Raw genomic sequence first — 27,178 nt, 5'->3', positions numbered from 1 at the left:
ATCATACTCCCCCCCCTTTAAATGCTTATTACTAAAGATATGTGCTTGTGCTTTTTTGTACGTGTTCCAGTATAGGAGATTTGTCACCAGAATGAGTTTTATTAGTCTCTGACCTTGCAAACCTCAGATTTAAAGGGGGGTATGATTTCGGCAGCTGTTGCCAAAATCATACTCCCCTACTTTAAATGCTTATTACTTAAGATATATGCTTGTGCTTTTTTGTACGTGTTCCAGTATAGGAGATTTGTCACCAGAATGAGTTTTATTAGTCTCTGACCTTGCAAACCTCAGATTTAAAGGGGGGGTATGATTTCGGCAGCTGTTGCCAAAATCATACCCCCCCAAGGTTATATGCTTATTACTTAAGATATATGCTTGTGCTTTTTTGTAGGTGTTCCAGTATAGGAGATGTGTCACCAGAATCAGTTTAATCAGTCTCTGACCTTGCAAACCTCAGATTTAAAGGGGGGTATGATTTCGGCAGCTGTTGCCAAAATCATACCCCCCCAAGGTTAAATGCTTATTACTTAAGATATATGTTTGTGCTTTTTTTCCAGGTGGTCTAGTATAGGAGATGTGTCACCAGAATTAGTTTTTTTGGTCTCTGACCTTGTAAACCTCAGATCCAAAGGGGGGGTATGATTTCGGCAGGTGTTGCCAAAATCAAACCCCCCCAAGGTTAAATGCTTATTAATTAAGATATATGCTTGTGCTTTTTTGTAGGTGTTCCAGTATAGGAGATTTGTCACCAGAATGAGTTTTATTAGTCTCTGACCTTGCAAACCTCAGATTTAAAGGGGGGTATGATTTCGGCAGCTGTTGCCAAAATCATACCCCCCAAGGTTAAATGCTTATTACTTAAGATATATGTTTGTGCTTTTTTTCCAGGTGGTCTAGTATAGGAGATGTGTCACCAGAATGAGTTTTATTTGTCTCTGACCTTGCAAACCTCAGATTTAAAGGGGGGTATGATTTCTGCAGGTGTTGCCAAAATCATACTCCCCTATATTAAATGTTTCCTATCGAATCTAAACACTTGTGCTTTTTTGCAGGTGTTCTACAGTACGAGATTTGTCACCAGAATGAGTTTTAATTGATTCAATGAAAAGTACAATAAGTTAAATATTGTGATTTGAATAATAGTTGGATTTTCTTTATATCAATATTACACAGGAAAAATAATCTTTAACAGTAGTGAAGTGTTTCTCACAAACATGTGAAAAGAAAGTTCAGCGCAAGAAATAATGTTTGGAGTGCTAAGGAATACTTGTGTCAATTGTCGTTTTCCTGTCCATTCATCAGCCAGTGTTACTAAATCCCTTCCCATTCTCTGGATTTGTGTATAAATAACATGCAGTGTTAAAAGTCATGCATTTGTTACTATCAGCAAAACCATAGTTTTACCACACTAACCATGGTTTAAACTATGGCTTTTAAAAACCATGGTTATTTTGTGGTTACCATGTTCTTAGTACAGTAACCACCCAAGCGACAACGGTTTAAAAACAGGAAGATGAGAAACCAATAAATAAAACGACACAAAAAGATGGCTGTATTTAGTGAATGGGAAGGATTAGAATTTGGCATATGTATTGCACGACTTTTCACACTGCGTGCTTTTTAAACGCAAATCATGAGACCCACAAAACTCATTCTGGTGGCACATCTCTTCTCGTAGAACACCTGCAAAAAGCACAAGTGTTTAGATTCACTAAGAAGCATGTAATGCAAGGGAGTATGATTTTGGCAGCACGTGCCGAAATCATAGGTACCCCCCTTTAAATCTGAGCTTTACAAGGTCAGAGACCAAAAAAAAACTCAGTCTGGTGACACATCTCCTATACTAGACCACCTGGAAAAAAGAACAAACATATAACAGACGGCATTTCTTACCATCTGTTTACTGTAAACCTGCCTTCGTTGGTGATCTAATGGCGGATTCATCTGATGTATGCTTTTCTGACCTGTCCACACCAGATCGAGAAGCTGTGAAGGAGGACTCTGGCCTTCGCAGAGTCAGCGTGCCTCACATCACCCTGACCACAGACGTTCCCAGGCGACCGAGGCGTGATGCGAGCGAGCACCCATCGCGATGCAGCTTCACGGACCGCGTTCGGGTGAACGGAGACGCCATCGCCCAGCATGAAAACGGTAAGACTCAGCTTGTTATTGTAACCTGCACTACTTGCCAGATGTACAGTTTAGCTTCATCCGTCAGCATAGAGGGTTTTACATGTGCTAAGTGTATTGAAGTAGTAAGGCTGACGGAGAAGGTTGCAGAATTAGAAGCGTGCATCCGAACGCTAGTTGAGCACAGTAAGACCGCTAATGTTAATCTTACAAACACTGTTTCGGGTGCGCCTAGTGTTAAGCGTAATACACATGGCTCGGTACCGACTTCAGAGTCAAGGCGGCTGACTAACTGGGTCACTGTCAGGCGGCATAGTCACATTTGGCACCCAAAATACGGTCCTGTTTTAATATCAAACTGATTTTCTCCACTCAGCAATACACCGGCTGAGACGTCTGTTAAAAGTGCCCTGGTTATTGGAGATTCTATGCTCAGGAATGTTAACATTGAGGCACCAGCCACCATAGTCGATTATATACCGGGAGCCAGAGCGTCTTACATTAGATCCAAACTTAATGTGCTGGCTAATGCTAAACGTAAGTTTTCTAAGATTGTTATTCACACCGGCACGAATGACACCAGACTCCGCCAGTCGGAGATCACCAAAGATACTATTAAAGAGGTGTGTGAAATTGCAAAAACAATGTCAGACAATGTAAATTGCTCTGGTCCCCTCCCCGCCTACCGGGGGGATGAAACTTACAGTAGATTAGTGTCTCTTCATGGCTTGATGTCAAAGTGGTGCCCTCAGAATAACGTAGGGTTTATAGACAATTGGAAGCATTTCTGGGGAAGACCTGACCTGCTAAAGAGAGATGGCCTCCATCCGTCTCCAGAAGGAAATTCTATTCTCTCTAGAAATCTGACCAATATCTTACTTTTGATATTGTCTGACTATCCAGGGCCCAGGTCAGGAAAGACAGATCGGCTTACCCATCAGTCTGTTAGCTGCCTTGACATGTCAAGATCACATATATCCCAGCACATAGAGCCTTTTTTACCAGAGTACCAACACATCTCGACTGTGTCTGTTCCTCGAAAAAATAAATACAGAGCACCGTTTACCTCGTCTCGTACAAATCTTATTAACATAAAATTAAAACACAATACATTAACAGATGAAACTCAAATGTTACAATTCGGCCTTCTTAACATTAGATCGCTTACCAATAAAGAACCTATTATCAATGAAATAATTAAAGACCAAAACTTAGATGCACTCTGTTTAACAGAGACCTGGCTTAAAGCAGACGATTACATCAGTTTAAACGAATCCACCCCAGAAGACTATTATTATAAACACGTTCCTCGTCTAAAAGGGAGAGGGGTTGGTGTAGCTAGCTACAATATACATCAAAATATTTAAAGTAAACCATAAATCTGAACTAAAATTTTATTCGTTTGAAATAATACTGTTAAATATGGAAATAACTGATCGTAACAACAAACAGCTTTCTTTTGCCTTAGCTACAATCTATAGACCTACGGGCCACCACGCAGATTTCCTTAAAGAAATAGCAGATTTCCTGTCTGAGCTTACAGTCACTGCAAGCTCTTATCGTTGGTGTTTTTAATATCCATGTGGATAACCCAAAAGATGCATTAGGACGTGCGTTTATGGATGTTCTAAATTCTCTTGGTAATAAATAAAACGTGTCAGGGCCCACGCATACTCGTAAGTAGGGGTGTGCCGGTTTCAGAATTGGTGATGACGGTTATGACGTGAGTCAAATGTGACGGTTCATAACATAACCGTCTGTGGGGGGCGTTTTGCTCGTTTAAATGCTTGTGGATTGACGCGAAAGTGTCATTTTACCATAAAATCATGAATGTGCTGCCAAGTGTGTTTTTAACAGTAATGACTTTAAGCAATTTAACAGAAAGCAATGAAATATTTAAAAACACAATGTTGACAGAAGACTGCGCTGTCACTCTCTGCTCAGAATAAATGAATCCTCTCTCATCTATTTTGATAATCTTCAGAGAAACAGATTTAATTGTGTCTATATCTGTCATTACATGGACCAGAATGTGGGTTAAAAAGCGTCTTGAAGAGGTTTTGCTCATAAATGCATGTAAAGTAAAGTAATATGAACTTGAGATTTTTATACTGTTACTAAACTGCACAGTATGCGCAGCAAACTCAGCCCACAATGGCCACGCGCGGCAAACGCTCTCCACATACAGTACGCGCTGTTCAGTGCTCACACTTGCGAAGTAAACCGGCGTTTGAATAAACAAGACACTGATTAGCTACTTACTCTACGTTTATTTAAAATTAACAGCAAGACAAGCAGTGAATGTGCTTTCAGGAGAGTTAGTAGATTAGCATGGGAGAATTTGAACTTGAAAAGCGGAGTGTACTGACGTCTTTCCGCGGTTAAAACAACATTCCTTCTTATGGTCATTCATGTTTATTTGATGCTATAAATTAACTAGAAGGAAGAGATGATTTGAAAGGTGAGACTTTGTTTAATATGTTTAATCTCAAAAGTAACCGAAAAGTAAACCTGGTCTGTCCTGTATGTCAGCACGTTGTCAGTGTCTGCTCCGCTCTGTATTTTTCACTGCGTGAGAACATGGTGGGGCGTATAACACAGACTGTTAACAATTGTTTTAAATAGTATTTAAAAATTCTGTATGATACATTTTTTTAAAATATATTTTAATAACACGGTTTTGCCGGTTATAGAGTTCTAATGACGGTGTTCAACTATAACCGTCGGTCTCACGGTTATATAATGACCGTCACAGCCCTACTCGTAAGCACACATTAGACTTAATTCTGTCACTCGGACTCAATATTAATGACATTGAATTATCACCCCAGAGCGATGCAGTTTCAGACCATTGAATTGTGTCATACACTGTACTTCTAGATAGGATCACTCACATGTCTACAACATGCTACAGATTAGCCAGAACAATAATTTCCACCACTAAAGATAGCTTTATTACCACTCTTCCAGACCTGTCTCAAATGAAACATGTAGCAGATAACCGTGAAGATCTGGATATTATAATAGAAAACCTGAACAATGTTTGTTCTAGCATGCTGGATGCCGTTGCTCCCATTCAAAAAAAGAGAATCAAAGAAAAAACGCCAGCTCCATGGTATGACCATCATACTGCAGACCTTAAAAAAGTAGCTAGAAAAATGGAAAGAAACTACGGAAGCACAAAGTTAGAGGTATGCCGTTCAGCATGGAAAGAGAGTGTTCAACAGTACAAACAGGCTATAAAAACCGGCAGATCTACCTATCTCAGTACGCTTATTAAAGAAAATCATAACAACCATCGTTACCTCTTTAGCACAGTTGCGAAACTGACTAGAAACAAAGAACAAACAGAAACCAATAGTAAACTCCAACACAATAGTAATGACTTCATGAACTTCTTTACTAACAAAATTACGGTTATTAGGGAAAACATAGAAACTACGCAAGCAGCCACCACTCTACTCAATAGTAATGTTAACACTAGATTACCATACGAACATCTTGAGTCATTTAAACCTACTACAATAGAAGAGCTATCTAAATTAGTAACGTCATCCAAATCATCGTCCTGTATATTAGACCCTGTTCCCACAAAATTACTTAAAGAGGTATTTCATGTAGTGTCAGACACAGTACTAAATATCTTTAACTCATCTCTAGAATTAGGATACGTTCCAACAGCTTTCAAACTAGCAGTTATTAGACCGCTCATTAAAAAACCAAACCTTGACCAGGGAGATCTTAATAACTTTAGACCAATCTCAAATCGACCTTTTCTTTCTAAAATATTAGAAAAAGTAGTGGCAAGCCAGCTACGCACATTCATAGCGAATAATAATACATATGAAAAGTTCCAATCAGGATTCAGGCCCCACCATAGCACAGAGACAGCGCTGCTTAGAGTTACAAATGACCTCCTTTTAACATCCGATCGTGGTAAAATCTCAATCCTTATATTACTAGACCTTAGTGCAGCCTTTGACACAATAGATCACAGAATCTTACTCAATAGACTAGAAAACTATGTTGGCATCAGTGGTCAGGCGTTAGCCTGGTTTAGATTGTATCTAACCAATCGATATCATTTTGTTTATGTAAATGAGGAAGAGTCATCACTCCCTGGTTAAATACGGAGTACCTCAGGGATCAGTTCTAGGCCCTATCATATTCTCGTTATATATGTTACCACTAGGAGACATTATCAGGAAACATAACATAAGTTTTCACTGCTATGCGGATGATACCCAGCTTTACATCTCGTCACATCCTAGCGAAACCCACCAGTTTGCTAAGCTAACAGCCTGCATTAGTGATATTAGGGAATGGATGGCACATAACTTTCTTAAGACTGAGATACTTATTATTGAACCAAATCGCTCCAAACATAATATGTCAGATTACAAGTTGCCCATAGATGGCTGCACGGTGGTGCCATCTTCCACGGTTAAGAATTTAGGCGTAATGTTCGACAGCAACTTATCCTCCGATAGTCATTATCTCCAACTTCTGACGCACAGCATTCTTCCATCTTAGAAATATCTCAAAAATACGCCATATGCTGTCTGCATCAGATGTGATCACAAAATTCTGGCCACTTAATTATCCCTAGAATATCAAAAGTGTCTAAAGGTGGTAGATCCTTTTCCTACTTAGCCCCTTAACTCTGGAATGATTTACCAAATAATGTTCGAGTATCAGACACAGTCGAGCAATTTAAAGCTAAACTTAAGACATTCTTCTTTAACATAGCATTCACATAAAATGTCCAGTAAATGTACTTGTCCCGTGCTAGTTAGTTTCTCTAGAACAAAGCACTCACATACCTCATATAGGTAATATACTATTGCTGCAATAGGTAGCCTGTCTGGAACCGAGCGGATTTTAAACCACAATACTTTATGACACTTGCATTACATGCGAACGGCCCCTACACTTATACAACTCTGCTTTTCTCTCCCTGTCTCGTCCTCGACCCCGAGGACAATGAGACAAACAGACCCAGTTCCTGATGCTGTGAAGGTCATCACACCACTGATCTACTGGCTGTCCTTCACTGTGATGCCCAGCCGATGCGCGACCAACGACCACTGGCTGAAACAGTTTAATCCGCTTACCCGCTTCCTATCCCTACTGTGTTTATATATATATATATATATATATATATATATATATATATATATATATATATATATATATATATTAATTTCTCCCAAGGGTTTTGTCCTTCTAGGAGGTTTCCCACTGGGTTTTCTCCTAGGGTTTTTTTCGTCCCTGGGAGATTCAGCCAACTTTGGCTTAACTTATCACTTTACTGTATACGTTACATTATTACTACGCTTGCTTGTACGGTTTATCCTTAGCTGCTATATTCTACCTCTTATATTATCTATTGATTTTCTGTGTTTTCCCCTACATCTACTCATGTTAAGCTGCTTTGAAACAATAAACAATTGTGAAAAGCGCTATATAAATATAAAATTGAATTTTGGCAATACCTGCCGAAATCATACCCCCCCTTGAAATCTGAAGTTTGCAAGGTCAGAGACCAATAAAACTCATTCTGGTGACACATCTCTTCTCGTAGAACACCTGCAAGAAGCACAAGTGTTTAGATTAAATAAGAAACATTTAATGCAAGGGGGTATGATTTTGGCAACACCTGCCCAAATCATACCCCCCCCCCCCTTAGATCTGAAGTTTGCAAGGTCAGAGACCAATAAAACTCATTCTGGTGACACATATCCTATACTAGACCACCTGGAAAAAAGCACAAGCATATATCTTAAGTAATAAGCATTTATTGCAGGGGGGGTATGATTTTGGCAACACTTGCCGAAATCATACCCCCCTTTAAATCTGAGGTCTGCAAGGTCAGAGACTAATTAAACTGATTCTGGTGACAAATCTCCTATACTGGAACACCTACAAAAAGCACAAGCATATATCTTAAGTAATAAGCATTTATAGCAGGGGGGGTATGATTTTGGCAACACTTGCCGAAATCATACCCCCCCTTTAAATCTGAGGTCTGCAAGGTCAGAGACCCATTAAACTCATTCTGGTGACACATCTCCTATACTAGAACACCTGGAAAAAAGCACAAGCACATATCTTTAGTAATAAGTATTTAACCTTGGGGGGTATGATTTTGGCAAAGCTGCCGAAATCATACCCCCCTTTAAATCTGAGGTTTGCAAGGTCAGAGACTGATTAAACTCATTCTGGTGACACATCTCCTATACTAGAACACCTGGAAAAAAGCACAAGCATATATCTTAAGTAATAAGCATTTATTGCAGGGGGGGGGTATGATTTTGGCAACACTTGCCGAAATCATACCCCCCTTTAAATCTGAGGTCTGCAAGGTCAGAGACCCATTAAACTCATTCTGGTGACACATCTCCTATACTAGAACACCTGGAAAAAAGCACAAGCATATATCTTAAGTAATAAGCATTTATTGCAGGGGGGGTATGATTTTGGCAACACTTGCCGAAATCATACCCCCCTTTAAATCTGAGGTCTGCAAGGTCAGAGACTAATTAAACTGATTCTGGTGACAAATCTCCTATACTGGAACACCTACAAAAAAGCACAAGCATATATCTTAAGTAATAAGCATTTATAGCAGGGGGGGTATGATTTTGGCTACACTTGCCGAAATCATACCCCCCTTTAAATCTGAGGTTTGCAAGGTCAGAGACCCATTAAACTCATTCTGGTGACACATCTCCTATACTAGAACACCTGGAAAAAAGCACAAGCATATATCTTAAGTAATAAGTATTTAACCTTGGGGGGTATGATTTTGGCAAAGCTGCCGAAATCATACCCCCCTTTAAATCTGAGGTTTGCAAGGTCAGAGACTGATTAAACTCATTCTGGTGACACATCTCCTATACTAGAACACCTGGAAAAAAGCACAAGCATATATCTTAAGTAATAAGCATTTATTGCAGGGGGGGGTATGATTTTGGCAACACTTGCCGAAATCATACCCCCCTTTAAATCTGAGGTCTGCAAGGTCAGAGACTAATTAAACTGATTCTGGTGACAAATCTCCTATACTGGAACACCTACAAAAAAGCACAAGCATATATCTTAAGTAATAAGCATTTATAGCAGGGGGGGTATGATTTTGGCTACACTTGCCGAAATCATACCCCCCTTTAAATCTGAGGTTTGCAAGGTCAGAGACCCATTAAACTCATTCTGGTGACACATCTCCTATACTAGAACACCTGGAAAAAAGCACAAGCATATATCTTAAGTAATAAGTATTTAACCTTGGGGGGTATGATTTTGGCAAAGCTGCCGAAATCATACCCCCCTTTAAATCTGAGGTTTGCAAGGTCAGAGACTGATTAAACTCATTCTGGTGACACATCTCCTATACTAGAACACCTGGAAAAAAGCACAAGCATATATCTTAAGTAATAAGCATTTATTGCAGGGGGGGGGTATGATTTTGGCAACACTTGCCGAAATCATACCCCCCTTTAAATCTGAGGTCTGCAAGGTCAGAGACCCATTAAACTCATTCTGGTGACACATCTCCTATACTGGAACACCTACAAAAAAGCACAAGCATATCTCTTAAGTAATAAACATTTAAAGTAGGGGAGTATGATTTTGGCAACACTTGCCGAAATCATACCCCCCTTTAAATCTGAGGTTTGCAAGGTCAGAGACCCATTAAACTCATTCTGGTGACACATCTCCTATACTGGAACACCTACAAAAAAGCACAAGCATATATCTTAAGTAATAAACATTTAAAGTAGGGGAGTATGATTTTGGCAACACTTGCCGAAATCATACCCCCCTTTAAATCTGAGGTTTGCAAGGTCAGAGACCCATTAAACTGATTCTGGTGACACATCTCCTATACTGGAACACCTACAAAAAAGCACAAGCATATATCTTAAGTAATAAACATTTAAAGTAGGGGAGTATGATTTTGGCAACACTTGCCGAAATCATACCCCCCTTTAAATCTGAGGTTTGCAAGGTCAGAGACCCATTAAACTCATTCTGGTGACACATCTCCTATACTAGAACACCTGGAAAAAAGCACAAGCACATATCTTTAGTAATAAGCATTTATTGCAGGGGGGGGGTATGATTTTGGCAACACTTGCCGAAATCATACCCCCCTTTAAATCTGAGGTCTGCAAGGTCAGAGACCCATTAAACTCATTCTGGTGACACATCTCCTATACTAGAACACCTGGAAAAAAGCACAAGCATATATCTTAAGTAATAAGCATTTAACCTTGGGGGGGTATGATTTTGGCAACAGCTGCCGAAATCATACCCCCCTTTAAATCTGAGGTTTGCAAGGTCAGAGACCCATTAAACTCATTCTGGTGACACATCTCCTATACTAGAACACCTGGAAAAAAGCACAAGCATATATCTTAATTAATAAGCATTTAACCTTGGGGGGGTATGATTTTGGCAACAGCTGCCGAAATCATACCCCCCTTTAAATCTGAGGTTTGCAAGGTCAGAGACCCATTAAACTCATTCTGGTGACACATCTCCTATACTAGAACACCTGGAAAAAAGCACAAGCACATATCTTTAGTAATAAGCATTTAACCTTGGGGGGGTATGATTTTGGCAACAGCTGCCGAAATCATACCCCCCTTTAAATCTGAGGTTTGCAAGGTCAGAGACCCATTAAACTGATTCTGGTGACACATCTCCTATACTAGAACACCTGGAAAAAAGCACAAGCATATATCTTAAGTAATAAGCATTTAACCTTGGGGGGGTATGATTTTGGCAACAGCTGCCGAAATCATACCCCCCTTTAAATCTGAGGTTTGCAAGGTCAGAGACCCATTAAACTCATTCTGGTGACACATCTCCTATACTAGAACACCTGGAAAAAAGCACAAGCACATATCTTTAGTAATAAGCATTTATTGCAGGGGGGGTATGATTTTGGCAACACTTGCCGAAATCATACCCTTCTTTTAAATCTGAGGTCTGCAAGGTCAGAGACCCATTAAACTCATTCTGGTGACACATCTCCTATACTAGAACACCTGGAAAAAAGCACAAGCACATATCTTTAGTAATAAGCATTTAACCTTGGGGGGTATGATTTTGGCAACAGCTGCCGAAATCATACCCCCCTTTAAATCTGAGGTTTGCAAGGTCAAAGACTGATTAAACTGATTCTGGTGACAAATCTCCTATACTGGAACACCTACAAAAAAGCACAAGCATATATCTTAAGTAATAAGCATTTATAGCAGGGGGGGTATGATTTTGGCAACACTTGCCGAAATCATACCCCCCTTTAAATCTGAGGTTTGCAAGGTCAGAGACCCATTAAACTCATTCTGGTGACACATCTCCTATACTAGAACACCTGGAAAAAAGCACAAGCACATATCTTTAGTAATAAGCATTTAACCTTGGGGGGTATGATTTTGGCAACAGCTGCCGAAATCATACCCCCCTTTAAATCTGAGGTTTGCAAGGTCAAAGACTGATTAAACTGATTCTGGTGACAAATCTCCTATACTGGAACACCTACAAAAAAGCACAAGCATATATCTTAAGTAATAAGCATTTATAGCAGGGGGGGTATGATTTTGGCAACACTTGCCGAAATCATACCCCCCTTTAAATCTGAGGTTTGCAAGGTCAGAGACCCATTAAACTCATTCTGGTGACACATCTCCTATACTAGAACACCTGGAAAAAAGCACAAGCACATATCTTTAGTAATAAGCATTTATTGCAGGGGGGGTATGATTTTGGCAACACTTGCCGAAATCATACCCTCCTTTAAATCTGAGGTCTGCAAGGTCAGAGACCCATTAAACTCATTCTGGTGACACATCTCCTATACTAGAACACCTGGAAAAAAGCACAAGCACATATCTTTAGTAATAAGCATTTATTGCAGGGGGGGTATGATTTTGGCAACACTTGCCGAAATCATACCCTCCTTTAAATCTGAGGTCTGCAAGGTCAGAGACCCATTAAACTCATTCTGGTGACACATCTCCTATACTAGAACACCTGGAAAAAAGCACAAGCACATATCTTTAGTAATAAGCATTTATTGCAGGGGGGGTATGATTTTGGCAACACTTGCCGAAATCATACCCTCCTTTAAATCTGAGGTCTGCAAGGTCAGAGACCCATTAAACTCATTCTGGTGACACATCTCCTATACTAGAACACCTGGAAAAAAGCACAAGCACATATCTTTAGTAATAAGCATTTAACCTTGGGGGGTATGATTTTGGCAACAGCTGCCGAAATCATACCCCCCTTTAAATCTGAGGTTTGCAAGGTCAAAGACTGATTAAACTGATTCTGGTGACACATCTCCTATACTGGAACACCTGGAAAAAAGCACAAGCATATATCTTAAGTAATAAGCATTTATTGCAGGGGGGGGTATGATTTTGGCAACACTTGCCGAAATCATACCCCCCTTTAAATCTGAGGTCTGCAAGGTCAGAGACTAATTAAACTGATTCTGGTGACAAATCTCCTATACTGGAACACCTACAAAAAAGCACAAGCATATATCTTAAGTAATAAGCATTTAACCTTGGGGGGTATGATTTTGGCAACAGCTGCCGAAATCATACCCCCCTTTAAATCTGAGGTTTGCAAGGTCAGAGACCCATTAAACTCATTCTGGTGACACATCAGAGGAGTACGTTATTGAACCGAAGTCGCTTTGTCGTTAGTGTAGTTTGCAACGTCTGAGACCCATAAAACTCATAACAATAAGCCTTTCATGTAGGTAAGTATGATTTTGGCATTACCTGTGTTCTATTAAACTGCCCTTTATGGAACCAGAGGCACAGGCTCCACACCCGAAACTGTCAACAGCAAAGTGTTGTTTGTTAAGCTGAGGGCAGTATAATTTCTGCAGGTGTCCTGTTTACACTGCTGAAAGTACAGTATGGTCCCCCCTAAAAAAGATCCTGTTATAGTTCATCATAAGGGATATTACAGTGTGTTAGCTATGGCAGGGGGAAATATACTGGCAACAAAAGAATATAAGCATTGACATTTACATGTATTCATTTGGTAGGGACTTCTTCCAGTGACTTACGAAAAAATATTTATTAAACATTGTTACACACAGTTTAACAATTGGAAATGTTCAATTGAAACAATTGCTTTATATTGCACTTATTGTATCATAGTAGTAATAATAATAAATATATAATAATAATAAATAATAATATAGTACAATAGAAGTAAATGTCAAATTAGATCTTTCTGCATGGAACAGGCTTATCTTTAACCATTTAAAAAATTTGCAAGTATGCTATTTACAGACATTTGGACAGCACTCATTTAGAATTTTATTTCATTTTATTCCATCGTCAGATTTATCTGCTTCCTTATTATCTTTAAGAATGTGTCTCTCTAACTTTCTCTCTATTGTATATACGAATGTAACTTGTTACGTGTACACAAATCTCAGATGTAAAATAACACAGGTCAGTGGTGTTCACATTTAAGGTGTAATGACGAGTTGATATAATACAACAACATCGCAAATTAATTATTAAGAGCGAACGTCAAATAAGTTTAGAGACTTTACTTATAATTTACCCCCTGAACACGCAGCCCACTTATATAAATCACAGTACAAAACACACCGTACAAATGCACGGAACAGCAGCCTGCAATCAACGCTAGTCACAAATGTTAAAGCAGAGCAACAGTTCAGATGTAAAATATAAGTAACTTAAACAAGATGTTTACCTACACTGAGTTTAGTCGTCATTAAAACAGATAGTATTTCACACACTGTCTAATCCTTCGATCAATTTTTGCCAAGATTTAAGGAAAACAATGATTTTAAACATATTTTCAGACAGACGTAAATAAACCAATCGCACCAGAATCATCGATTGGCGTCAAGCGCGTGCTCGCGAGGGGGAGTCAGATTCTGGCAGGGGGTACGTTTTCGGCACAACACCTGTCAGCGGTTCCTCCACAGCTTCCCGATCGCTTTCATGTCGTTCACGGTCCGTGAAGCTGCATCGCGTGGAATGCATGTTTGTTGCTCGCTTGTGGACGTCGGAAGGCAGGGTGAAGTGGGCGCTGTACCTCGCCTTGGATCTGCTAAAACCGGGAAACAACTCCTCCACAGCTTCCCGCTCAGGTGAGGATAGGTCAGAAAAGCATATATCAGATGAATCCGCCATTAGATCGGAAAATGCTAGCTTCAGCCTCCACCGTGTGGATGCTAGCGGGCTATATGCTAACAACACTGGGTGTTTATTAGTGATAAATAGTTTCACGTGGTAGTACTGCTCAATAATCGTCACGGTAAAGTATTCCTATGTAAAACTAATAAGTTATATTATATAAATAGGAATAAGATGGTAAAAAAAAAAGCTTTTAGATGATGAACTCGACGGAGCTACGATGCACGATCTGTTCAGCGTGACGTCACAAACCGGAAACCGTTCACTGATATGCTCACACAAAAATCGCTGCCAGAGAAGGTTAACTGCACATTACCGTACTGGGGTTTGGAAATGTTGTGAGCGTTTCTAACACGTTTTAATTCCTCAGATAGCCAAATGCAGCAGCAAGCCAGCAACAGCAGAGAGCTCGTGAGCGCGCCCAGACACTGATGACGTCTGCGGCTGCGCTCTGACTGCAGCGCCAGCTGCCGCCAGAATAAAAGTAATGTAACATGATCAGAACACTATCAAAACGGCGAAAATCTCCGAAAAGTGACAAGGATGCAGCACAGAATGTATAATATTGTGCATATTAACAGATTAAAAGTCAAATAACAGATTAATGGACGCTTATTTGATTTAGAGGTTGGATGCAAAATCCATTGGCTCAAAAAAACCAAGGGGGCAGGTGCCCCCTCAGTTTGAATGGGCATGACGCCTCTGGGTTCAGTATCATCAAAATTAAACGTTATTAATAACTTTAATAAAATACAAACACGATGCCGGGTGTAAACCTGGCAAAATTTACAGACAAATAAAGGTCTTAATGAAACCGTTTTGAGGGCTTTTGTCTAAACTTTTTTGTTTTTGTAAGGATTCTATACTTAAGATCCTTACAAAAAAAATGTTTGGTTTAGAACCCTATTTTTTTTTTAATACGTAACAAAGAAGTTTATCAAAAAATATAAATATTAGACTTGTTCGACTTCATGCGGCGCCGCAAGAACCGACAGCCGGATGACGTCAAAGTTCCACGAGAGCGATTTCCTCCGTATTATTTCGAATCGCTCTCGCGGTACTTTGACGTCATCCGCATGTTGATTCTTGTTGCGCCGCATAAAGTGCCTGCAAAACCCCTGTATGAACCGCTAGAGGGCAGAACTGCAGTATGTTCACTTGTTTATCACGAGCAAGAGTTTTCACAGAAGAAGAGCGAAACGTCTACACCTCGATACTTTCCAGTCTATGTTTGTTTACATTTTTAATTTCCAGTCAATATTTGCACATAGTGACATCACTACGTAAAGATGAATGAGGATACTCTTACCACTTTGAAAATATTGATCATCGGAGAAAGTGGAGTGGGGAAATCAAGGTATGATGACACTAAAGTTTTTAAATGCCATCTTATGAAACGACAACAACATACGCTGAGACAGCTTTTTAAAAAAGCATACTCTAGTTATAAGCCACTAAATGTGTTTTATTCATTGTTTGTTTTGATGTCTTTATTAATAATCATTATTATATTCAAAATATATCACACAGTAAGTAGTAATGCTATCAGCTCACGTGGCAACATAAGAAATGTTAAAATAAAAAAAAGTACATTCCCCTTGTAGAAAGGGCAGTTTTTCATTGTTTTGTAATCCTCTCTCTCAGTCTTCTGTTAAGATTTACAGATGATACATTTGATCCAGAAATTGGTGCAACTATTGGTAAGTCTGGATAACCAAGTGTGGTATTAATGTGTTTTGTCTATCATAGACACCTCAACAGCTACCTAAAATCTACAGACTGCTTTCGCAAACAATTCTGTGTTTTATGGTTCCGTAATTTGGCAAAATTGTGCCTAATGTATGAAAAAAAATAAGCATCTCTTAAGACTGTACAATATGATCATACACACTTGCTGCTATAGTGCTGGTCTTATTTAAAAAGAGTTTGGCTGCCATTCTAGACACTGAAAGAATAAACAATAAATATTCTGTTTATATATCAAATCATGTTTAACTAATGTCTTTGCAGTTGAAATCAATGATTTATTTGCTTATTTTTATGAGCTAATGATTTTTTTATAGTGATAAACCATCAGCTGCCAAAGTAGTTGCCATCATATGGAGATCACAGGCAAAATTTCTCCTTATACACTTAAAGTGGACATGTACACTCAGAGTTTATGTACCGGCCATATTTATTTCTCAGCCCCCAATTCCAAATCAAACAAGGCCAGATCTCCTTCATTGGCCTCCACTTGTAAATCTGTCAGTGCTGTACTGAAACTGAGGAATGGTCTGTGCCTCCAGATCGTGCTGAGAGATTTATTGCCCACGTCTTCCTCTGTCATCTTTACAAATGCTATTTGTACATCATTTTTTATTAACGTAAATCATTTATGTTTGTAAGTGATGTGGCTTTGTGGAGTGATGAGACAGGTGGTTGAGTCATCCTATTTTTGAATTTATCTGCATGTTATAAACCCACAATTCCCAGTTTAGTTGTAAACTCAGGCATTTCTAACTTTAGGCACTCTGGGCTTGTTGCCTGACAAATCCCTTAAAAATGTAATTTGTCTCATATGTATGGTTTTACCATATTAATCATAAAAAACATCTAGAATGTATTTCCAAATATCACTTTTAAACCCTGTTTATAAAATAATAAAAAATAAAAAACTAATTAAGCATAATTAAGGTTTGTATTGTTTTATTATATGTACTAAACGCATTATTTATTTCCCATTAAGGTGTAGATTTTAAAGTGAAGACCCTCACTGTGGATGGAAACAAAGCAAAGCTAGCAATTTGGGTGAGAAGTCTGATGTTTCTCCCACTTCCTTGCAAGTTTGGTTTAGAGCAGGATTGTTTTGTGTTTTGGTTTTATGGCATTTTTTGAGATTTTAGTTAGTTAGTTTAACTTATAAGTCTCAAAGGGTTTTGTGTAATAGTTTAGACATTACATTGCATGAGAAATATGTCACCTTTGCAACATGCATGCAAGCCAATGTCTCTATGAAAAGACACCAGAAGATGGCAGTGTTGATCCTTTTAACTATTTTCCTCCAAAACAAGGTCATTCTGTTTGAGTGCATGCATTGGTAAATCATAATATCCATTATTCAGTGATAGAAAGGTATACAGAGTATTCTTTATTAGATGGCATAGGGTATTCCCACTTCTAAATATAAAATATTCATTTCATAATGATATTTATGCTGAGAAGTCAAGCAGCGGTGACAATACTAGCCCATTTTGGTATCACAGGGTGTTCAACCTTAGTCGAGCCGTGAACAAAATTGGGGCGGGGAATTAACAAACACGCCCTACCCTAATAGAATCTGGACCGCCCCACACATATGCAACCTAGGCAACGATGTTGGTTAGTAGACACGCCCCTTACTGCTGATTGGCTACAAGTGTGTTTTGGTACTCAGCCCAACTCCCTTTTCTAAAGCGTTTTTTTTTTTTCAAAAATCGTGCACCCCGCCTTTAAAGAGTATACCCACTTCTCCAGGCATCACTACACCACTATCATTATTATTTATTTTTAACAACATTTTAAGTAAAGTGTGTAACATCCACATGTAAAGACCGACTTTATTTTGTGTCTACAGGACACAGCAGGACAGGAACGTTTTCGAACTTTGACACCCAGTTACTACAGAGGAGCTCAGGGTGTTATACTAGGTGAGTAAGTAAAGTACAAACAAAACTGGTTTTCACATCTGTGTTACCACATTGCCATAAAAACACTTCAGGGTCTTGTTAAACCAAGCTGTTTATGTAAATACTATAGTGTAGCACAATGTCTTACACAATGTTATAGTAACCTGGAACATTTTCTAATGTGATGAAATGGTACAAATGATTTGATTTCAGCTTTTGCCTTCCTGAAAAATCCATCACGTTATGTTGACTTCATAGTCAGTAGTGGCAAAAAGTGAACTCCAGAAATTTGTGCAATATTTAATGACCTCTCAGGTTCGATTAAACCACTAAAATATGAGGAGTATGGTACAAAGTGGAAAAAAACAAAGTTGAAGGTATTTATGTGACAAAATAATGTGGCAAAAAAGCAAACCAGAGCTTATTGGGAAATATATTTTTTAATATATAAAAAAGCATAATAAAACAAAATGCTCACAGGAAATAATCAACCATAAAAATTTTTGTTAATCCTCTCTTGTTTTTGATGATGAGTCATTCTCATGGGCCTTGAATCGATAAGCTTTGTGTATGTGTTGTGTGTCAAGGACAGTTACGCACATGCAAAACTATTTTTAATAAAATGTTTAAGTAAAAAGCAAATACTTATATATTTTTAAAAGTTAAACATCTCTTTTTGTGTCTTTCCAGTATATGACGTCACAAGGCGAGAGACTTTTGCCAAGCTGGACAACTGGTTGACTGAACTGGATACATACTGTACAAGAAATGACCTTGTAAAGATGCTGGTGGGAAACAAAAAAGATAAGGTAAGATCGGTGTTCACTTTGCTATTTCAGTTTCTCAACACTGTCCTGTCTGCACAATAACAGTACTGAATGGTTTAATACAGTGTTTATGTGGGAATGGAAAATGTGTATGAACAAATGAATACATTTTCAAGCTAAGTATCGATAGAGCACCACGCTACATTGCAGATTTTCCCATTGAGATGGATTATTTATAGAAGTCGAACATTTATTTATTTAGATTTTTATGTCACATTTTATTGTGAGTTCAGCCTGAGCAAAAACAATAATGAAATGCCCAATCTCTGCTTCAATGACTGCCCTTTCTCTGTCTCATATGAAACATTGGAAAATTTTATTCATTCTTGTAAATTGGTTCTTTCAGATGTTTCATAAAACCATAAATCTGATTGACAAAACAGTTACTGTTTTGAGTCATGCTTGTAAGGTTTTTTGCTTATATATTTCTTACGATGTTAATCCACAATAGTGTATTATAGTTTAATGTATTTGTTTAACTTTATTGTAAAACTCTTCACCCTTCATGGTAGAATTACCAAGTTTAATTATGGTGTCATGTGAGTATTTAAAGCAGACATATTATGAAAATCTGACTTTTTCCATGTTTAAGTGCTATGATTGGGTCCCAAGTGCTTGTATCAACATAGAAAATGTGAAAAAGAGCAACTTAGTTTTGGTAAACTATTCTCTGCAAGCATGTGAAAAAATAGGTCATTGAAGTTTTGGTTCCCTTGTGATGTCAGAAAGGGATAATACCACCTCTTAACCTGCACTATCCAACCACGCCACATTTAGTGCAGAGATCAGCTCATTTGCAATTAACTCTTTCACCGCCAGCATTTTAAAAAAAAGTTGCCAGCCAGCGCCAGCATTTTTCATGATTTTCACAAAAGTTTAAGAAGAAGAAATTTTTCTTCTTTAAATATATAAACAAACAATATATCAAAAAAAGAACAGACCCTCTGCTTTCAAAAAAATAAAAATGTTTCATCCTGCCATTAGTCCTTTTTATCACCTCTCAAATATGGGTAGGTTTTTTCAAAAACACCACATTTTGAGCAATAATAATTTCATTTTTGTGAAGGACTTTTGATAGAGATCAGATGCAGAGCGATCTTTAAAACATACACGGAGTTCTCTCTCTTTCACGTGAGGTGCTACTTCCGGGTTGTATAAGTTGCGGAAGTCCACCTGGTGAATAATAGCGTTTTGCGGAAAGCCGAAATTTCTCGTCATTGGCAGGGAAGCGTTTTTCTTGTAATTGCCGAGTTATCTTGTCAATGGCGGGGAAAGAGTTAAAAGAAAATACCCAAAAAAACGGCACATTATTGCTCACACCTACAAAGTGGCAATTTTAACATGCTGTAAAAAATTATCTATATGGTATTTTGAGCTTAAACTTCACATACATACTTTGGTAGCACTAAAGATTTATTTGACATGTAAAAAAGGTCTTGCGAAATGTCTCCTTTAAAGGTTCACTATGGGACTTTTAGCGGCATCTAGTGGCGAGACTGTGAATTGCAACCAACGGCTCAGTCCAAAGCTCACCCATCCTTTTAGTGAAGCTACAATAGTCGCCACAGGAAAAACACGTCATCATCTGAGATGACGTTGTGACAAAATGCGATTTACAGAAGTTTGTCCATTAAGTGGCGACTTCCATGTAAGGAGGCACACGGCATAGATAAAAATAGCTCATTCTAAGTTAATAAAAACAGTACCATTCATTTTGTAAGGTCTTTATACGGCACTGATAATATAGTTATTCATATTATATTGCATTTCTGTCAAGAGATCCTTTTAAACGTCCCACATTGCACCTTTAAATCATTTCTCCTCTTAAGTAGCTTCAAGTAGTTTGATTACTACTTTTGTAAGTAGTTTACAATGTAATTATACTGTAATGTAACCATTCACTTATGATGAGCTTGTAAAGGGTTTGATCCTCTGACGCAGTGTCTGATTGTCTTATAACTGTTTCTTGGGACACTCACTTGAAGACATTTTCTCTCTTTTTGTGCAGGAAGATCGTCAGCTCGAGCGAGATGAGGGCTTGAAATTTGCTAGGAAACATTCAATGCTGTTTATAGGTAAATTAGCATTTGCTTGTTCTCTATATAGAATAACATAATCCCTCATTATTCTGCTTGATAACACATGACAAAGAAATACTGTACTGTAAGAATACATTTTAATTTGACTTTAGTTTAAATTATATTTTAAGACTCATCACCTTCAACGCATGGAAAAAAATCTGACTTTTGACGTAAGCTAGTTTATTCTGCTGCCATGATACGCACAAGCTACTATTTTTAAACACTCGGGCCCATTTGCTAAAACAATGATTATGTTATTTAATTGAGATGGATTATTTATACAAGTCGAACATTTATTTATTTTGACAAGAGTCAGTCTTTACAATGGTTCTAATTTATTTCTCATTTGTGGTTGAGTAAAAGTAACAGTCCTGTATATGTATTTGCGGGTGACATCCTGCGTTCTTCTGCGCTGTGGGTTTGGTTTGTAAGTCATGTGACATGCCTCATGAGTGGATATGTAAGCAGCCATCTGTCTGAATTAGCCACAAAGTCCTCACACCAAATGAAATCAGCAGATGGACGTCATGGCTACAGCCTGCACTGCACAGGCCAACGCTGCTCTTTTACTTTCTTCAGATTTTATATTTCCTATTTCTTTTTCCTTCGCTACGTACCGCTTAATATTCAAGGCCAAGTGTTTCGTGCACCATATGGATACTTTCAGTGAACAAAGGGTCTTCGTCTTTACGGCGTACTGTGCTGACATATTTTCTTCTGTATGGTGCAATAAGACTTCCCGATTGCATTTAGATTTGAGATTTAAAGCTGGGAATATAGTTAATTTTTATATAATATTACACACATGCCAGCATACACACCCAGTCGAATGCACGGCGTACATAGGCATCGAAGCACGCTATACCTCTCCTGGCCTACAGGGGCCGTATGCAGCTGTTAAATAGGTCTGAAGGGTTGATGACGTGAGTTAAAACTTTTGTAAACATCGTTGTACACTTTCATGGTACAGTTGTATAAATGAGGGTACTTCCTGACCTCTTTGCACAACCTCTCATATTGGCCTACAATGTCGATGTAGCTTGCACGCGTTTGCAACCTCACCGCAAAAAATGAAATGTGCGACCTGTGCATACAATGTATGTGCTTACAAAAATATGGCAGTGCATGTAAATACTATTCTGGTAATAGTACTGTATGCTGACCCTGGCATGTGCGTAAAACTATACTTAGGCCTGGGCTGGGGATACTGCACTGTACATGTACTTTTGGGCTAGAAACGTACTTAACATGCACATTCTTGGTTGATTTTGATTTACAACCATGTTTTTCTCACACACATTAAAGTTTATGTTGCTATGTGTGGTTTACTTTAACCAACATCGGTTGTGTTTATACAACCATAACATTGTCAAAACAATCCCTGTTTGTACGTTTTGAAAAATAACTAAAAACGCTGTATTATGTTTTATGTTACTTTGTAATAAAAAGTAACAACAGAGGGGTTAATACAAACAGTCAAACCATCAACAGTTTGACAATGAGGTTGATTTGTTATTACCTCGACTATATAGCTGCAGAATTTTGTAAGCTTTGTTTGAGAAGCATTAAAGTCGCAATGAAATTGAATTGAAAAACTGTCATTTGTTTTGGGAATATTGTGGTATTTATTTATTTATTTTTATTTATCTGTGAGCTTCATTATTCATTATTATAAATTAACGTGCCTTCATAATCTTTAATAAAAAATGCAAATCTCCACCCCTCCTCGAAACAATCTCTCATTACTTCCGGTCATATATTGTATGGCAGGTGGGCGGGGCCCAGGAGAAGATCGCAGCGATTAGCAAATAGAAAAATCGATCCAATCCGTCGGTGGCTGAATTCCAGCCCTTCTTTTTTTTTAAATTTCAGAAGCAGTTTCACTCATACATCACCACGAGAAAAATAAGACAATCGCTACTTCCGTTTAATGGCGACTAATTAATAAACTCCGTATCTTGAGCAGCACAAACACAAACCCATGGCTGTCATTGTTGTTATGGTTTTCAATTACTCACACATTCCTGTAGACTGAACATTTTTGAAGACTACACATTTTTGAAAATATGCTCCTTTACCAGCTCATCTAGAGTTTAACATTTGATTTTTATAATTTTGGAATCCATTCAGCTGATCTCCAGGTCTGGCGGTATCACTTTTAGCATAGCTTAGCATAATCCATTGAATCTGATTAGACCATTAGCATCGCGCATAAAATAACAAAAGCGTTTTGATATTTTTTCTATTTAAAACTTGACTCTGTAGTTACATCGTGTACTAAGACCGACAGAATATTAAAAGTTGTGATTTTCCAGGCCGATATGGTTAGGAACTATCCGGTTGTTAAGTGATGATGTAAGGAATACTGTTTCCGGGTCCAAACCTCCACTCGTTTCAAAAGAGGATATTATTAAAACAGCCGATTATGAGCACTATTTATTCATATCACACATTTAAGTGAAAATCGTATAAACTTACTGTACACTGCAGTCTCCAGGCTCACATTATCCGTTTGTTAAGTCATGACGCAAGGAATACCGTTTCCAGCTCTAAGCCACCACATTTAAACAGCCATTTATGACCACTATTTATTCGTAGCACACATTTAAGCGAAAATGTTATAAACCCATGTGTAAACTGCAGTCTCAGGCTCCCAGAATCAAAGACAGCAATATATTAATAATTCATAAAAAAATCCACATCCATAAATCCATGTGTGGTCATCTCGGATTTTGTTATGGAGATAAAAATTAGGATCGGGTGTTTTTGGTTGTTTTTCATTATGATACGAGTGTATTATATCTGTGATTTTTATGTTATTTCTCTATGACATCTGTGAGCCGGTGTACCCGAAAGTTGTGCATGACGTCAGACTTAACAACCGGATACTGTCATTCCGGCTAATAATCAAGGACTTTGCTGCCGTACCATGGGTGCAGCAGGCGCAATGATATTACGCAGCGCCCAAAAATAGTCCTACAGTACCAAAATTGTAAAAGGAGAGCTGGAAAATGAGATGAAACAATAATGGTGTCGTTTTCAAAAACTTGCACTTTCAGGACAGGACCTTAAAACGCCATTGTTGTGGTAACGAACAGCCAAAACTCTCGAAAAGTTGCCTGTTTTTCATTTAAAATGTTGTATAAACATAACGTAGTCTCTATCTTTCTCTCTTACTCTTTACTCAGAGGCCAGTGCTAAGACGAGGGATGGAGTTCAGTGTGCCTTTGAGGAGCTGGTGGAGAAGATCCTGCAGAGTCCAGGCTTATGGGAGAGTACACACAAGACCAGAGGAGTCCAACTATCTGAACTCTCTCAAACTGATGGAGGCTGTGGAGCATACTGCTCACTTCTCTAGCATTCAAACAATGCAAGTTAGCTTCCAAACAAAGGATACATAAACCTCTTTAGTTTATGTACCTATGCAAGCGCCCATACAAGTGACCATAAGGAAAAAGTTATATTACCTGGACAGTTGTGATCGTTTATCAGTATTCATTTTAATGTGATCTCTGGGACAGCAGATAAACTTCAAGAGGAGCCCTTTCCAATTCAGGACATGCTTAATATTTACAAAAAAGTTGAAACTTAATTACATCCCAGTTCGGTTGGTTCAGTTTATAGTGTTTTACTTTGTTACGTCCCAGTGCCTGTGTTTCTTATTTGTGGAGAGGTAAACAGTCATCGGCCCAACTCAACCTTTCAAACTCCTGGAATGAGATCTCAGTACAACACAGATTTCCATCAACATGCCCTCGCTTGATGTCTGCGGTGTGTGTTCGTTCACTATCAGCCCATCTCTGGATTCCACTTACTCTTCTTGTCAGTCACTGACGTTAATTCACTTTTCTATCCCGCTACAGGAATCTGTGTTCAATTCACTTCTATCTCTGTGTTTTCACCCCGTGCTCCACATCGGTCCTCTCTCACTTTACGGAATAATAGAGTTACCATGGTTTTGGATCTGAGCTTTACTGCTTTTATTGACTTGGACCGCCCACTTAAAAACATGTTTTTAAAGGGTTTACAAATCAAACAGATTGGCACCATGACTCTCTATTGTATCTATAAAAAGGGGGAAAATAAGAAGAGAATAGAAAAAAAGACGGCTTTTTTCCTTTATAACTACTTGAAGTTGGATGAAATGTTTCACCTAAAGCATCATCAACAGTGTTAAACTCACTGTAGTGTCAGTTTGTCTTACAGAAAGAAAAGACGATGTAAGTTTTGTCCATGTTTAAATGAAAGTCTTTGAGTGAGTCATTAGGGTGTGACTATAGACGGCTGATTTTCACACCGAGAGAAATGGAACAAAAGGACCAATTTAGAAAACCTTAAGACATCTAATAGTAATGCAGAGTAAAAAGTTACATTCCCCAGGTTCCAATCTGGACCATTCTGGAGTATTTAAGCAACTTAGTCTTTGCTTTACAGAGTAATCCAGGGTGTCCCAAATGTTTAATCTTCTATTCACGGCTTAAAATCTAGATGGCAACATTTTCAGAAAGTGTGCAAGAAAAGCTGAGTTTATGCATTCCTTGTCATTTTAAGATCAATTAATATTGACAATTGAACGTTTATGTAATTACAAGTTGCATGCAATTTTATCTTTAATCTGTTGAACACAAAATAAGATATATTAAAGGAACACGCCCACATTTTGGGGATTTAGCTTATTCACCGTATCCCCCAGAGTTAGATAAGTCCATACATACCTTTCTCATCTCTTTGCGTGCTGTAACTCTGTCTGACACAGCCTTCGCTAGCTTAGCTTAGCACAGAGACTGGAAGTGAATGGCTCCAGCTAGCATACTGCTCCCAATAAATGACAAAATAATGCCAAAATTTTCCTATTTATGTGTTGTGGTTTGTATAGTCACACCGTGAACCAATAACACGGTGATATGAGACACAGACATCTTTTAAAAGTATACATACTGGGAACTATATTCTCAGAAGGCGAAGCACTGCTACTGTACTTGGGCGGAGTGATTAGCACAACTCTGACCGAACTCTCTGCTCCTCACCAGGGGGCTTCTCGGGTGCTGCGAGCAAATCACTCCGCCCAAGTAGCAGTGCTTCGCCTTCTGAGAATATAGTTTCCAGTATGTATACGGTTAAAAGATGTCTGTGTCTCATATGACTTTGTTATTTGTACACGGTGTGACTATACAAATCACAACACATAAATAGGAAAATGTTCGCATTATTTTGTCACTTATTTGGAGCAGTATGCTAGCTGGAACCATTCACTTCCAGTCTCTGTGCTAAGCTAAGCTAGCGGGGGCTGCGTCAGACAAAGTTACAGCACGGACGGAGATGAGAAAAGTATGTATGGACTGGGGGATACGGTGAATAAGCTAAATTCCCAAAATGTGGGCTTGTTCCTTTAATAAATGATAGTGAGTACACACTGACGGTACCCATTGATTTCCATAGTATTTTTCATATACTGTGAAAGTCAATGGGTACAGTCAACTGTGTGCTTACCATCATTCATCAATATATCTTCTTTTGTGTTCAGCTGAATAAAAAAAGTAAATGATCACATATTTGGTGTATTTCTGGACTATTCACACCCATATGATACAGTTTATTACAGTTGATCTGAGGACTAGTGTTGTTATTTGGGTAATTTGGGGTTTTATTTTTTTGATCATATGTCTCTGTTTTATACATATTAGCATATATAGATTATTACTATTCACCACTACAGGTGTACTAGGTGTTTAGGTGTACTGAATAGTGACTGTAATTCACAATAATGTATTAAACGATATTGCATGCTTTTATTGCACATTAATGGCTGTATGCAAATATGTGCTGAATATAGAGGTTATCATAAATGCATTATAATATTATTTCTGTTTATGCTCCACTGGCTGTCTGCACAGGTTGCTCCTGAAATCCTCTTTCTCGTTTTACTCTCTCTCGTACTTTTTCCAGCAGTGAGTTCTTGTTAAATACAACCCACCACAGGAATGTATCTCCACCAGGCCTCTGCGATTTCGCCGTTTCCCGTTACATTTCTGTGTGAATACTTTGGTGAGCGAAGTGTTTGCTTATTCACGTGTTCAAACGGCATCGTTGTATGGTTTCCGCACCTGTCCGTTGTGATGAATCCAAATTATTGCCTTTGGACAGATATCCGGGTCCAGTAACCATAGCGATCGCCCAAGTTTTTCCATTATGTATATGTCTTCATAGCCGTTTGACCAGGAAGTGCGTCATTCTCGTTGACAAATGACTTTTTAGATGAAAGCTCTTTTTGGATACGATTCAGA

The 27,178-nt window shown here is 38.4% G+C and overlaps 1 protein-coding gene across 1 annotated transcript; it reads left to right on the top strand.

Annotated features, from left to right (window-relative positions):
* Positions 1-15,486: 15,486 nt before the first annotated feature.
* Positions 15,487-25,634, top strand: rab18a (RAB18A, member RAS oncogene family). Its single transcript, XM_065242352.2, has 7 exons — positions 15,487-15,696; positions 15,984-16,039; positions 17,068-17,129; positions 17,935-18,007; positions 18,677-18,795; positions 20,822-20,888; positions 24,083-25,634. The coding sequence occupies exons 1-7, from the start codon at positions 15,629-15,631 to the stop codon at positions 24,250-24,252; spliced, it is 615 nt and encodes a 204-aa protein (XP_065098424.1). The 5' UTR covers positions 15,487-15,628; the 3' UTR covers positions 24,253-25,634.
* Positions 25,635-27,178: the final 1,544 nt, after the last annotated feature.

Source organism: Paramisgurnus dabryanus, chromosome 1, assembly GCF_030506205.2.
Source record: "Paramisgurnus dabryanus chromosome 1, PD_genome_1.1, whole genome shotgun sequence".
NCBI classification, from domain to species: Eukaryota; Metazoa; Chordata; class Actinopteri; order Cypriniformes; family Cobitidae; genus Paramisgurnus; species Paramisgurnus dabryanus.
This window is presented reverse-complemented; position numbering and strand designations above follow the sequence as displayed.